Source organism: Bos indicus, chromosome 5 (assembly GCF_029378745.1).
Source record: "Bos indicus isolate NIAB-ARS_2022 breed Sahiwal x Tharparkar chromosome 5, NIAB-ARS_B.indTharparkar_mat_pri_1.0, whole genome shotgun sequence".
In the NCBI taxonomy this organism is placed as follows: Eukaryota; Metazoa; Chordata; class Mammalia; order Artiodactyla; family Bovidae; genus Bos; species Bos indicus.
This window is the reverse complement of record NC_091764.1, coordinates 84,933,302-84,947,656: the sequence shown is the minus strand read 5'-3', so window position 1 is coordinate 84,947,656 and position 14,355 is coordinate 84,933,302. Positions and strand designations below refer to the sequence as shown.

Genomic DNA, 14,355 nt, shown 5'->3' with positions numbered 1-14,355 from the left:
AAGAACACTCATGGCAGAGGAGATAGCAAGTCCAAAGTCCTCAGGCTGTAGCCTGCCCACCATTTTTAAGGGATAACAAGATCATTGTGGCTGGAGCAGAGGGAACAAGTACTACAAGGTGCTACAGAGAGTTGTGGGGACCTGGACCCCCAGGATCTTATAAAGGCATTGTTTGGACTCTGGTTGTTTATGCTGAGTGAGATGGGAGCTGCTGAACAGTTTTGAGCAGAGGAGTAACATCATATAATTTCAGTTTTACCAAGATTTCTCTGGCTCCTGGCTTTAGAATTAACTGTGGGGCGAGGGAAGAAGTGAGGAGACCAATTAGGAGGCTCTTGTATTAATATTAAAGCAGGCAAACGTCAGTGAAGGCTTAGACTGAAGCAGGAACAAAAGTAGTGGATAAAGTATTCAGGTCAGTAAATGCTTTATAATATCCCAAAATATTTATTATATATCCAAGTAATATGTAAAATTCACTTCTAGTAGTTTCTATTAGAGAGTCCCTTGGACTGCAAGGAGATCCAACCAGTCCACCCTAAAGGAGATCAGTCCTGAATATTCACTGGAAGGACTGAGGCTGAAGCTGAAACTCCAATACTTTGGCCACCTGATGCGAAGACTTGACTCGCTTGAAAAGACCCTGATGCTGGGAAAGACTGAAGGCAGGAGGAGAAGGGGACAACAGAGGATGAGATGGTTGGATGGCATCACCAACTCAATGGACATGAGTTTGAGTAAACTTCAGGAGTTGGCGATGGACAGGGAGGCCTGGCATGCTGCAGTCCATGGGCTTGCAAAGAGTTGGACATGACTGAGCGACTGAACTGAACTGAATAGTTTCTAATGTCTCAGTGAAATACAGAGCAAAGTCATTGGCTGAGAGTGAGGATGTTGGAGGAGGTATTGGAAGTTCAAGGAGAGATAAAGAATGAAATAGGCCAGGAATTGGCAAACTTTTTGTGAAGGACATGATAGTAAATATTTTTAAGCTTGCCTGGCTAGAAGGACTTTGTCACAACCACTCACTTCTGCCATTGCAAGGTGAAGGCGGCTAAGGACAATCTGAAAACAACGGGCTCAGTTGTGTCTTAATAAAGCTTTATTTATAAAACCAAGTAGTCAGAGTTGGTCTCTGAAAATGGAGAACGGTAGTTGGTACAGTTTGCAAATCCTTGCTTTAGGCAAATGGCCATTTGAATAGATATGATATAATCACCAGAAAACCTTGAGATTAAAGCTTACAAATTTAATATGTGACCTATTGGTTTATTTGTATTTCTCTTTAACAATCATTATCAGAAAAGGTGCTGGCATGGAGTGGATGGCAATCTGAAATTAAGAAAATACTAAGAAATAGGGGAGAGCCAAGGGGATTGAAGGGATGTGGAAGTAAGAGATTGTAATGATTGGCCGTGAAAGAATTTAAGCTGAGTCAAGAGGTGACTGAGTTCATAGGAAGGTGGTAGGGTAATGAGAAAGTAGTGGGCTCATTGGATTGCAGGTTCCAGTGGGGACTGAAGGTTTGTTGATGCACAAAGAAGTAATCTGGAAAGACAAGAAGTAATGGTTGAAGAGTTTAATTGCAAAATGCTTTTGCAATTAAGGTAACAGAAGGGTCACAGTTGCTGTAATGACAAATCTGAAGGTATGTCTAGGGAGTGAGTGGCCCAGGTAGAATGGAAAATAAGAAGGGATTACTGAGAATATTCCTGGATGATCACATTAAAAAGATTGTTATTTTTGGACAAAGTCTAAAGTTCTGTCCCTTAGTTTAAAATGGATTACGATGTCAATGATGAAAATATCACTTTCTAAAAAAGACTTTGTGATGTCCTTTTATGTTTTTTTTGGTCTAAATCTAAGAATACTATCTTACTTTACATTAGAATGCTAAGAACATTATGGATATATATAAATTGGAAGAGAAGATTGAGGACTTGTCTAAAACTGAGAAAGAGCACCAAGTAAGCACTTCTCAAATACTGGTAAAATATTTTCTTGCATCAAATTAATATTACTTTATGAAGGTGTTTGTGACTCATTGACACAATGACCTTTCATTATAAATTTTGAAATTTGTACTCTAGATGTCTGAGTTATATAAAAGACAGCTTCTGCTTTTTTAATGTAGCAGCTTTACTGATACATAACACATATGCCATTAAATTCACTCAGAGTCAGTGGTTTTTAGTATTAAATATATTCAGAGTTGTGCAACCATTACCAAAACCAATTTTAAAATACTTTTATCATCCAAAAAGAAATCCCTTTAGCGGTCATTTTCCATTCTTTCCCAACACTAGACAAACACTAATCAGCTTTCTATCTCCATAGATTTAGTTATTCTGGGCATTTCATATAAATGGGGTCATATACATTATATTGTCTTTTGTGACTGGCTTTCTTCACTGAGACTAGTGTATTAAGAGTTCATTCATGTCGTAGCATATATCATTGCTTCATTTCCTTGTATTGCTGAATAATAGTCCATTATAGGAATATAGCACATTTTGTTCATTCATCAATTGCTGGACATTTAAGCTGTTCCTACTTTTTTTTTCTTTTTACTATAATGAGTAATGGTGCTATGAATATTCATGTATAAATTTTTGTGTGGATGTAAGTTTTAATTTCTCTTGAGTATGTATCTAAGAGTCAAATTACTACATCATATGATAACTATGTTTAACCTTTTGAGGAACTGCCAGATGTTTTTCCAAAGTAGCTATACCATTTTACATTTCCATTAGCTATGTATGAGGGTTCAAATTACTCCACATCCTTGCCACCATTTGCTATTATTTATATTTTTTATTCTAGTGACAATTTCTAATTTAATAGTATCTAATTTTTCAATAGTATCAATAAATTTTCAATTTATTAAGTTAGGGAAAAGTTCAGCTATTGTACCTTCTTAATGCAAAAAATGAGAGATGGAAAAAAGTCCATCTTGATTTTTTAATTCAACTCTATTGAATAAAGAAATTATATCTTACAAAAATGATTTTTTAATCTATATTGATAAAAGTATCTATTTAGTGTATATTTTTGTTATATCTGCCATATTTTATTATCAGGAAACAGAAAGTGACTATTACTAAATTCAGGAATTTGTGTCATGCTTTTTGTTATCTCTGATGGTTTATTTGAACAGTATTTTTTGCTTTATTATATGTTTGAAATGATGATGTACTTAAAATTCATATCTATATGTGGAATTCTCACTTTTCCTAGCAGACACTCAATTCCATGTGTGTATGTACATATACATATATTATAGCCATTATAATGTAGACATTAAACACTGATTTTATTCTAGGAATGACTGTTTTAGAAAATATAACTGCCATAAACTAGTGGTAAGAGCCAGAGAAGATGTGGATTCAAATCCTGTCTTCTCAACTTAAAAGCTTTATGGCAGTGGTGGTTTAGTCACTAAGTCTTGTCTAACTCTTATGACCCCATGGACTGTAGCCTGCCAGGCTCCTCTGTCCATGGGGATTCTCCAGGCAAGAATACTGTGGGTTGCCATTTTCTTCTCCAGGGTAAAAGCTTTTAACCCCAAGCAATTAGTTAACTTCTTTAAATCTCAGTTTTTCCATCTATTAAATGGGTACCTCATCCACAAGCTTGTTGGAAACTCAAATGAAAGGATTATGTGAAAATACCTTGAGGACTATAAAGGAATATCAAACATGTATGATTATGATGACAATTCTACTTCTGACTATGCTATTATTTTTCCAAGTTTTCCATTCAAACAATATACATTTTTCTCAATTACATCCTACTTAGGAGTCTATGCCAACAAGCTTGCATTTGGTTTAAACTGATAATATCCTTAATATTCACTTTGCTAAAAGAAAGCTTGAACATTTTTACACTGTTTTTTAAAAGAGGAAGAGCCTTTTGCATGCTCATATGGAGTCTGTGTTCATGTCCTACCTAGATTTTTCTTTTCACCAAAAAATGAACACACTCTATGTCCTTTTATTATGTGAAGTGTGAAACAGTGGGAAGAGCCCTTGGCTGAAATTGGAGACTCAGATTCTAGGCTCTGTTCTGTCACTTACTAGGTGTAACATCGGGCAAATCTCTGGATAGTGCTGAGCTTTGATTTCCTTCCTGGTAGAGAGAGGGCAGTAACCTTGGCCTTGAGGGTTGTTGTGAGGCTAATGGGAAGGCTCTTTATAAAGTGAAAAATGCATGCATATAAAAAATGCTTCAGAAACATGTCTCCTGATTGTGCCATGATTTTGTGGCATTGTCTTTTACCAAAGCACTGTCCTAGTGGCCTTCCCTAAATGTGTTTCTTTTCAGATGCAGTTACACATGTATGAAAACACTTTGCTTAATACAGATGCAAGTTTACAGAAGGTTGGTACTGTCTCTGTCCATGGAATCCTGGAGACTCCCTCCAAGTAATAGAGGAAGGCGATGATATTTGCATAACTCCACCCCTGTTAAAATATCTGATTCTAATATTCTGTCATAAGGCATTTCTTTATTTGTAAGAATAAAAATTGTTCTTCTGAGTGAAGAATATTGACTTTTCCACTTGGGATATTTAACATATCCTCTGTAAATTCTGGTGATATTCATTCCTTTATTCAACAATATTAGTATGCCAATTTGCCAGTCATTGGCTAAATAGTGGTGATGAAGTGTTTTGTTTTGTTTGTCTTTTGTCTTTAATTGAACCCACGCCCCTGCTGTGGAAGCGTGGAGTCTTAACCGTTGGACCAACCGGAAACTCCCTGTGATGATGAAGTTTTAATTCATAACAACATTAACAAATGTACAGTCATTCATTTCAGGGAAAAACAATATATCCCGAGTTATGTTCTACCTAGTTTGACTGATTAATTTGATAGATAAATATTACTCTATTTATATTTGTCTCTCATGATCATAGCCTATTTGGTAACAAACTTTCCTGGCTACAGCGATGCTGGTTTGGTGGTTTTAAGAGACACAGAAAGGACGCAGCCTAAGTTAATAAGCTTCTACGTTCAAAGACAGGAAGGGGAAGGAGGAGCAGTATTTCACTTCCTTTCCCTGCAGTTTATGACATTTCAAAGGCATCCTTAGCTTGTGGACATTGACCAGAATACTGACTATGGTACCAACTGTGTCTCCTCCTCATGAGCAGTCTCTCCCCATGTAGTGACATTGTAGTAGCGATGACTGCTCACTTCCTCCATAACTTTAGTCCTTCCACCACTCTGCACTCCCGCCCAGCACTCGTAAGATACTTCTCAGGCCCCAGGCATCATGCCATTCATGGGACACAACTGCAGGTCAGGCACTGACTGTACTCTCTGGTCTTGGAGTACAAACTATGATTTTTAAAAGATTATGGTTTGAACTGGGTAAAATTGGATGCTTTTATAATTTATTAGTCATTTTGCAGGTAAAAACTGCTTTTTTTTTTTTTTTTTTCCTTAAATAGGCCGTAGTAATAAAATTTTGACTTGGATTTTAACATTGCCTTTCAGGGTATGATTTCACTGGACCAGGCAGATAGAACATAATAACACAGTCAGATAATAGATGCCTTGCTACCCCTTATGTTTTTCTGTAGTTTTAATCACAAACCCAGACTAGCTGAATTTTCAAATCATGAGATTCGTAGGTCTCATCACATCATTAGGCATATATAATTCTTCTTTGACTCAGATTGCTAGTCTAGTAAATGTGATTTGGTAAACTCATACATTTCTTTGCTATTAATTCTCTCTCCTACTTTTCAGAAGGATGTAAGTATAGAAGAGCTTAAGTCAACGATCATAGAATATGGAAGCATTATTGAGGTATACCATAATAATCTCACAACTTGCAAGGTGGGGATTTTAAACGGAAATGTGAATGTCCCAGTAGAGTAACATGGGCAGCCTAATGTTGTGTGTGATTCCAGAACTTACGAGGGGAGAAAAACAAGCTGGCTCAAGAGTTACAGCACTTACAACAGGAATTCATGATGTAAGTACAGAGTAACCTCTCACCGACTTTCCGTCACGTGTCCCCCACTCCACAGTATTCACCGGCTGAGCTGTGTGCAGTTCTTTGAACATGCCACGTTCTTACCTCCTGTAACTTTGTGATGTTTTCTCAGCTTCTCTCCTAAGAGTACAGATTCCTTCACACGTTTTCCATCAACCTCCCTCACTCACCCTTACTTTTCTCATGTCTTGAGATTAAGTAATCTTTCTGAGTGCATGCATGGCATGTTGTTTTTACCTTTTTCCTGACACACTCTACCTTGTGGTATCATTTGATTCTGATTTTGTATAACATGCTAGTCCAGAAGTCCATAAGCAGCAAAATGAGTAAAGTCAGTGGGGTAAGCGCACATGCTTATATTAGGGGGGTGAAAACGAAAGTACCTTAGCCAGGTAAAGACGGGGTGTTACTCTGCTTAGCTCCAGATAGTTGTTACATCAAGAATATATGGACCCAGTGTGACCACGTATTCTGATTGTTTAAAGAAAAGCAAGACATCTAGATTTTTAGTGAAAAATTTAAAAATTCAACTATTGGCTCCAATTCTTAAAAAGAAAGTATGGCTTACCTGGTTGCAACGACCTAGAATCACTAGTGTGTGCAGCACCTGGAGGGCAAAGACTACCTCTGTTTCTCTCTGTAGTCTTACGTACCTTATGACGTCCTTATACAGCACACATAAGTGCTTACCGTTTGGTGATAAATAAATCTTATTCTTGTGACTTAAAACATAAGGCATACCTAACCAGACCAGACTACTGTTGTTTTTTTTTAAGAAATGGAATGCAATTAAATGTCAGTGGAGAGCATAAAAGTGTCGACTCTGAAGGAGTAAAATCGCTACACTGCGAACTCATTCTTGCTCAGTCTGCAGAGGTAGGTAATTACCATCAAATGGAAACCTTTACAAAAATAATCAGCATGTGCAATAGCTTGCTATTAAGTAAAGGTCTGTATCTTGCTGAAGATCACCCATGACATTTTGAGGGACTCCACTGATAGTTTGTGGAACCTAAGTCTAAAGTTTCTTATCCTGGAAGAATGAATCTTTTTCAAGTTATGGCTGAAAACTATAGTGAGACTCCAGCATGGGGTATGGAAATGTGTGTTCAGTGAATCTGGACTTTAAAAATCTTGATATATTTGTATACACACAGATACAGTGTGCACACACACACACACACACACACACACACACACACACATATATTTGGCCACATGGCATGCGTGATCTTAGTTCCCCAAGGAGGGTTCGTACCCAAGTCCTTGGCAGTGAGAGCGTGGGATCCTACCCGCTGGACTGCCAGGGAATTCTCAAGAAATCTTTACTATCTTGATATTTTTCAGGACTACCTGCAGTGATCCCCAGCCTGGGGTCTGAAAGATTGTGGTCGAGATCATGGACTATTTTTAGTATTTCTTCAAGTCCCAAAGTAAATGTATCTACCAAATATTTACTTGTTTCATTTACATTGTTTTATGCAGAAACATGAAATTTCTTTGCTTGAGAATATAATTGTACAGACTTAAATTAATGACACTGATTATTATATTCTGAACATAAATTAGCATTTTTATATATTTGGGGTTAATTTTAAAATAGCAAAATGAATTAGTGCCTTAAAACCTCCAGCCTGTTGGTAGTGCTTTACAACAGGGGTGGAAACAGTCACACACCTTCTTGTGAATGCAATGTTGGAACCTGACTCCCTAGTATATTTTTGTTCCTTTGCACTTTCCAGTTGTGTGCTTGGAATGCTAGGAAATGTTTTCTGGCAGATTGCTTTCTTTCACTACTTGGATGGTCTTCCCATGTTGGTAGATGATAGATTTGTCCAGAATGTTCTCCTGTTGACAGCTGTGCTATGACCTTGAAAGGAGAGAATGTCCTTGGGGCAAATATCATTTGAATATCTCCTGCCAAGGATGCAGAGCGACATATGTTGCTTCACCTAAGGCATTCTCAGGCAGTCTTGAACATTCTGCTGAGGACTGTGCTTTCCTGACATTCTGTTGCAAAGACGCGTCATTTTTTTTAGTGTGCTTTTGAAACCAAGCCGAACTGCCAGACTGAATGACATGGTGGCTAATCTACCACAGCGATGTGTTTTTATCCCCTGTCCTCTGAGGTAATAGTGATGCCAAGATGCCAGCCTGTAAAGTTTTATAATTCTGAACAGGGGTTAAACAGCTGGCAACATTCTGGTGCTGAAGTTTATCTCACTATTGGATTAGGAAGTCTTTGCCTTCTAATTGGAATCTGGAATAAGAGCCCAATCACTTTTTTCCAACTGACAGCAAGGAGGAAGTTAAACGTGCTGTTGTCATATATCTAAAGTATGAGAGGATGCAGAGACTTGGAGAGAAGTATGAGAAACTTGCTTTGTGAAACATCATCTGAGAGCATCTTCTATGAGTGGAAGAGAGACAAAAACATCTGTCTGTCTTCAGTGGGATTTGTTGAATGCACCCTCCCGTGACCAGCAGTTTTCTTTTTCTGAGAATTTCTTTCCTGTTGCTTCTTTTCACAAAATTAGAGCTGTAGAAGTTTATATCATGTAAATGTAAATGTTATCTATTAGATATATGAGTGTCCTTTAAGAATGAGTAAATGTTAAGCTGAAGGCATCCAAGAGAGGAAATGAGCAGTTTGGGGAGGGGTGGTGTGTAGAAGTAGTTCCAGGTGGCGCTATGGGTAGAGAACCCGCCTGCCAATGCAGGTAAGATGTAAGAGATGTAATGATGTAAGAGATATGGTCTTAATCCCTGGCTCAGGAAGATCCCCTGGAGGAGAGCATGGCAACCCACTCCAGTATTCTTGCCTGGAGAATCCCATGGATAGAGGAGCCTGGCTGGCTACAGTCCACGGGGCCATAAAGAGTCAGACACGATTGAGTGACTTTAGCATGCACGCATGAGGATTTCATAAGATAATTTAGAGTGTTTGATGGGGATCATTACATTGACCCATGGGCATCATTTTCATAAAATAAAAATAATGAATATTCTTTATTAGGATGACAAGGTTGTGGACATTTTGGTAATTGTTTCAGAACAATGAAACTGAGTGGCAGTGCAATTTAATCAGCTTGTCATCTCTGGACATGATAATGGATGAAGAAATGCTGCTGTTACTGACAGAACTTGAACAAAAGGGAGTGGAGTTCACAGCTACGCTTCAGAATCTGGTATTGTATAACATCTGCATATCGTATGCTGTTTCACTGGCCAGCAAGATCTACAGATAACTGACCTACAGCCTGTTTGCTGAGCACAGGCGTATCTATGTGTTGAGAACAAAATATATCCTACTATGAAATGAAAAGATTTTTCTCAAATCTTCCTAATGTGCATCTTCTAATTCTGGGTCAATCAGGACTAACAGGCTGACCATTAGGTATAGATTGCTTGAGCTTATATTCCCTACAAGTTAATCTTTAATATCAGAGGGCTGAAGACTATTGAACTCCTTCTAGCTAATGACTAGTACTTCTTTTTCCATTTTAATTAAAAAAAACATTTCTTCATTTATTTTTGGGTGTTGGGGCTTAGTTGTAGCACAAGGGATCGTTTGTTGTGGCACACGAGCTTCTCGCTAGTTGTGGTACGTGGGTTCCAGAGCACGTGGGCCGTGTGGTTGTGGCAAGAGGGCTCAAGCATTGTGGTGCACGTGCTTTGTAGCATGTGGGATCTCAGTTCCTCGACTAGGGATTGAACCCCCGTCACCTGCATTGGAAGAAAAGTTCTTAACCACTGGATTACCAGGAAAGTCTCTCTCTATCTCGATTTTTGCCTGGGAATCCTAGATGATCAGAGAAAGCTGAGAGCAGCATTTCATGTAGGTATTTCCAGTTCCTTTCACAGTGTCAAGCACACTGTTGTTGTTTAGTCACTAAATCGTGTCTGACCCATAGCCTGCAGCATGCCAGGCTTCCCCGTCCTTCACTGTTTCCCAGAGCTTGCTCAAACACATGTCCGTTAAGTCGGTGATGCCATCCAACCGTCTCATCCTCTGCCGCTCCCTTCTCCTCCTGCCTTTAATCTTTCCCAGCATCAGAGTCTTTTCCAATGAGTTGACTTTTTGCAGGTGGCCAAAGTATTGGAGCTTCAGTATCAGTCCTTCCAATGAATACTCAGGGTTGATTTCCTTTGGGATTTACTAGTTTGATCTCCTTGCAGTCCAAGGAACTCTTAAGAGTCTTCTCCAGCACCATGATTTGAAAACATCAGTTTTTTGGTGCTCAGCATTCTTTATGCTCCAACTCTCACATCTGTACATGACTACTGGAAAAACAATAGCTTTGGCTATATGGACCTTTGTCTGCAAAGTGGTTATCTCTGCTTTTTAATATGCTATCTAGGTTTGTCATAGCTTTTCTTCCAAGTAGCAAGCGTCTTTTAATTTCATGGCTGCAGTCACTGTCTGTAGTGATTTTGGAGCCCAAGAAAATAAAAAGTAGATAATATTTAATTTTTTTTTTTCGTTTTCTGAATGTTGAGTTTTATTTTTTTTTCTTTTTTTTTTGATAATTTCCATATTGATTTTTAAAAATTTTTTTTTCTTTAATAGAAAATTATTTAATTAGTATACATGTGTTCCCCATCCTAAACCCTCCTCCCTCCTCCCTCCCCACACCATCCCTCTGGGTCGTCCCAGTGCACCAGCCCCAAGCATCCAGCATCGTGCATTAATTTAATGAATGAAAAAATATCCATGAAAATGCTTGCTTCCTTCTATTTGAGAGGGGAATAAAATGGGTAGGTGTTGTTCTGGAAAATAGTTTTAACTGATTTATTCAGCATATGTAGTGTAGAGAGTTAGCATCTTCACATGGCAACATCCTGGGATAAAGGAAAGTCACTGGGTGGCATTAGATAACAAGGAATTCTCTCTGATGGCTTTCTAAATTGCCTATATTAAACCTTGTCTAAATTACTTCTTTTTATATGCCTTTCACTGAATTCCTATTTGAAGGTATGGAATTCTTTTTCAGCATGAAGATGTTTCTGAAGTTGAAACACTAATTGATCATTTTCTACTGTGGGTAACTAATCCAGAGATTACTGTGAAAGAAAAGTGGGAGAACAAGCTTACTGTAAGTGTTCTGAATTTTGTGATTTTCCTGGTTTATCTTCTACATTCTAAACCCAGGTAGCACTTATTATACACAGTATCATTTCTAAGATTTCATTGCAGTGTTATGCCTTCTTATTCTGACAATGTGTGTAGAGTTTGCATCTGGGGGTGTGCATAAGGTTGTGTATATGGGTGAGAGTAAGAGTGTGATATGAAAAGTGTGAGTGAGTGTGAGGATATGGGATATGCATTGGAGAGACAAACAGTAAATAAGATGTAAATTAATAGTGTATTTTATTTGAATCCTTGTGAGAACTGGCTGGTCTAAGCTTGAATTTTTCCTTGGCTTTTCAAAATTCTCTCTGATAGAACGATTATTGTGCAGAAGAATCTTATTTTTGAGACTTTGACAGTTTTATTATACCAGAAGTTAGCAGAATATCAGAATGTGGAAACATTTTAGGTAGCTATTCCCAAGTTTTGTTAGACTGGAAGCATATAAAAAGAAATCTCTTAAATTTATTCATAACTTACTATCTGTACTTTACAACTTCCTAACATCTATCAGCCCCCTAAGTTAAGCTAAAGCAAGAAGTAAATGTTGAAAACTCTGGAGTGTTAATATCAGCCCTTTTGTCAATCTTACCTTTTTAAAAGGTTTTTAATATGGTTTTGAATATGGTAATCAACAAATACTGATTTTACTGCATTTCCTAGTCCCATTCTATTCTATTAATAAAGCTACTGTGATTATTGATGAAATGGCCACTTATCTTAAGAAAAAGAGAACAAAGCTCAATTTTAGGCACACTGTATGTACCCAATATGTACTTGTTAAATTGGGGTCATCAGTCCACAGCATCATCCATCTTTAGGCAACTGAGAATTGACATCTGTTCGATTAGAATTTTAGAGTTCAATAACAGTGAATGCTGCTGGTGTTGGAATGTCCAGAACATTTTCTATTGCCTGTTATTTCTTTATATTTAACACTGGAACAGTGGAACTTGTTTTGTGATTCTTCTTATAGGAATTCAGATATATCATGGAGGAGAAGCTAAATCTTTGCATCTTAATGCTGAACGACTTGAGAAACCATAAAGAATCCCTTGATAAAGAGTTTGCCAAATTGATAGACATTTTGAAGAGATTCAGGCTGGAATATTTTTATTTCAGAAAAGAATTTCTTTCCAGGTGATGATCCTTTATGTATAAGAGACCCCTACTTTATGTATATAACATGTTTGTAATTTGCCATGGCATTCTGTTTACTTTTTTTCAAGTTGTATACATTGATTTCAGGTGACAATTTTTCAGGGGGACCATTTTGTTTGACAATTCTGAATTGTGAAATAGTGTGAGATTGACCTATATATTCAAAATTGCAAGTAGTAAGCTTGAAATCTATGGAAACCCAAACAATGAGTTATTTTTCCTAGAGAAGGAGTTTGGAATCAGAATATAGAATTCTTTTAACCAGAAGGAGCATTAGAGATCATTCCACAAAGCTGCATAATTTTACAGAGGACTGAAGCAAAAGAATATAAACTGAATTGATCAAGTTTTGAGTTATTAATGGAAAACATATGGATAGCTCTGTAACCTCAGATATGCAGATGACACCACCTTTATGGCAGAAAGTGAGGAGGAACTAAGGAGCCTCTTGATGAAGGTGAAAGAGGAGAGTGGAAAATGCTGGCTAGAACTCAACATTCAAAAAACTAAGATCATGGCATCTGGTCTCATCACTTCATGGCAAATAGATGGGAAAACAATGGAAAGAGTGACAGACTTTATTTTCTTGGGCTTGAAATCAGTGCAGATGGTGACTGTAGCATAAAATTAAAAGACTCTTGCTCCTTGGAAGAAAAGCTATGACAAACCTAGAGAACATATTAAAAAGCAGAGATATTACTTTGCCAGCAAAGGTCTGTATAGTCAAAGCTATGGTTTTTCCAGGAGTCATGTACAGATGTGAGAGTTGGACCATAAAGAAGGCTGAGCACTGAAGAATTGATGCTTTTGAACTGTGGTGTTGGAGAAGACTCTTGAGAGTCTCTTGGACTGCAAGGAGAACAAACCAATCAATCCTAAAGGAAATCAGTCTGAATATTCATTGGAAGGACTGATGCTGAAGCTGAAGCTCCAATCTTTTGGCCACCTGTTGTGAAGAGCTGACTCATTAGAAAAGACCCTGATGCTGGGAAAGATAGACTGCAGGAGTAGAAGGGGATAGCAGAGGATGAGATAATTGGATGGCATCACCGACTCAATGGACATGAGTGTGAGCAAGCTCCAGGAGATGGTGAAGGACAGGGAAGCCTGGCATGCTGCAGTCCCTGGGGTCTCAAAGAGTCAGACATGACTGAGTGACTGAACAACAACAACAACAAATGAATAGCTCTATTATTGGAAGGACTTGCTGCTGGGTCTGTTGACTCCTATCCCACTGGGCTTTATGTTCCAACTCAGTATACAACGCTTTGCATTGGGCCCTAGTCAATTAAATTTCAAATAAAAGAAGTAATAGGGAATAGAAGACTAAATATAAAATGACTTACAATCTTATCCTTCCTCTTACCTTAATTCTTATGCTTTTTTTGGAAAAATCTTGAAATGTGTGCACTTTGTAAACTAAACATACTAAATACTAAACAAGGATGGAGATTAAATCTTTTGTTAATCACTATTTATATAGCTGCTGATACTTTACTGAGCATTCACTTACATGCTTTTTGACTGGATAAATGAATGTGGGTGTAGTTGAAATTAGAATAAATTAAAAGAAAAAATCATCAAGTCATTAACTCGATGGACTTGAGTTTAAGCGAGCTCTGGGAGTTGGTGATGGACAGGGAAGCCTGGTGTGCTGTAGTCTATGGGGTTGCAAAGGATCAGACATGACTGCAACTGAAATGAAGTGAAAGGAAAAAAATATACTTAGCATAGTTGCTTAAAGAGAATAGCAAGAAGAAACGATTTTATTGCCCCCAAATAAGGAAACTAGATATCAGAGATATCAGAGAGAGGTTAATACCAAGAGGAACTATCAAAAAGATGATCTTTTGCTTTCCCTAAGAAGCCAGGCGCCCAGACTTCCCCATAGTGGTAAAGGCGATATGCAGTTAAGTAGATATGCAGTTTCCTTACACAGATACCATCTCCACAAAAGGGAGCGTTGAAATTCTTCTGTTTAGCAAAGAAGAACTATTTTGAGAGAGGCCTGCACTAGAGTCATCTTGGAGTAAGTGAATATTCTCTGTGATCCTATT

At 37.8% G+C, this 14,355-nt stretch overlaps 1 protein-coding gene across 1 annotated transcript in view; it reads left to right on the top strand.

Annotated features, from left to right (window-relative positions):
* The window catches only part of IRAG2 (inositol 1,4,5-triphosphate receptor associated 2), a 100,915-nt gene that overhangs the window by 22,044 nt on the left and 64,516 nt on the right, over positions 1–14,355 (top strand). The window contains exons 9-16 of the mRNA XM_019959920.2: positions 1,890–1,967; positions 4,324–4,380; positions 5,757–5,816; positions 5,921–5,985; positions 6,783–6,882; positions 9,060–9,194; positions 11,001–11,102; positions 12,114–12,277. Of these exons, the coding sequence (XP_019815479.2) occupies positions 1,890–1,967; positions 4,324–4,380; positions 5,757–5,816; positions 5,921–5,985; positions 6,783–6,882; positions 9,060–9,194; positions 11,001–11,102; positions 12,114–12,277 (761 nt within the window). The remainder of the gene's footprint in view (positions 1–1,889; positions 1,968–4,323; positions 4,381–5,756; positions 5,817–5,920; positions 5,986–6,782; positions 6,883–9,059; positions 9,195–11,000; positions 11,103–12,113; positions 12,278–14,355) is intronic.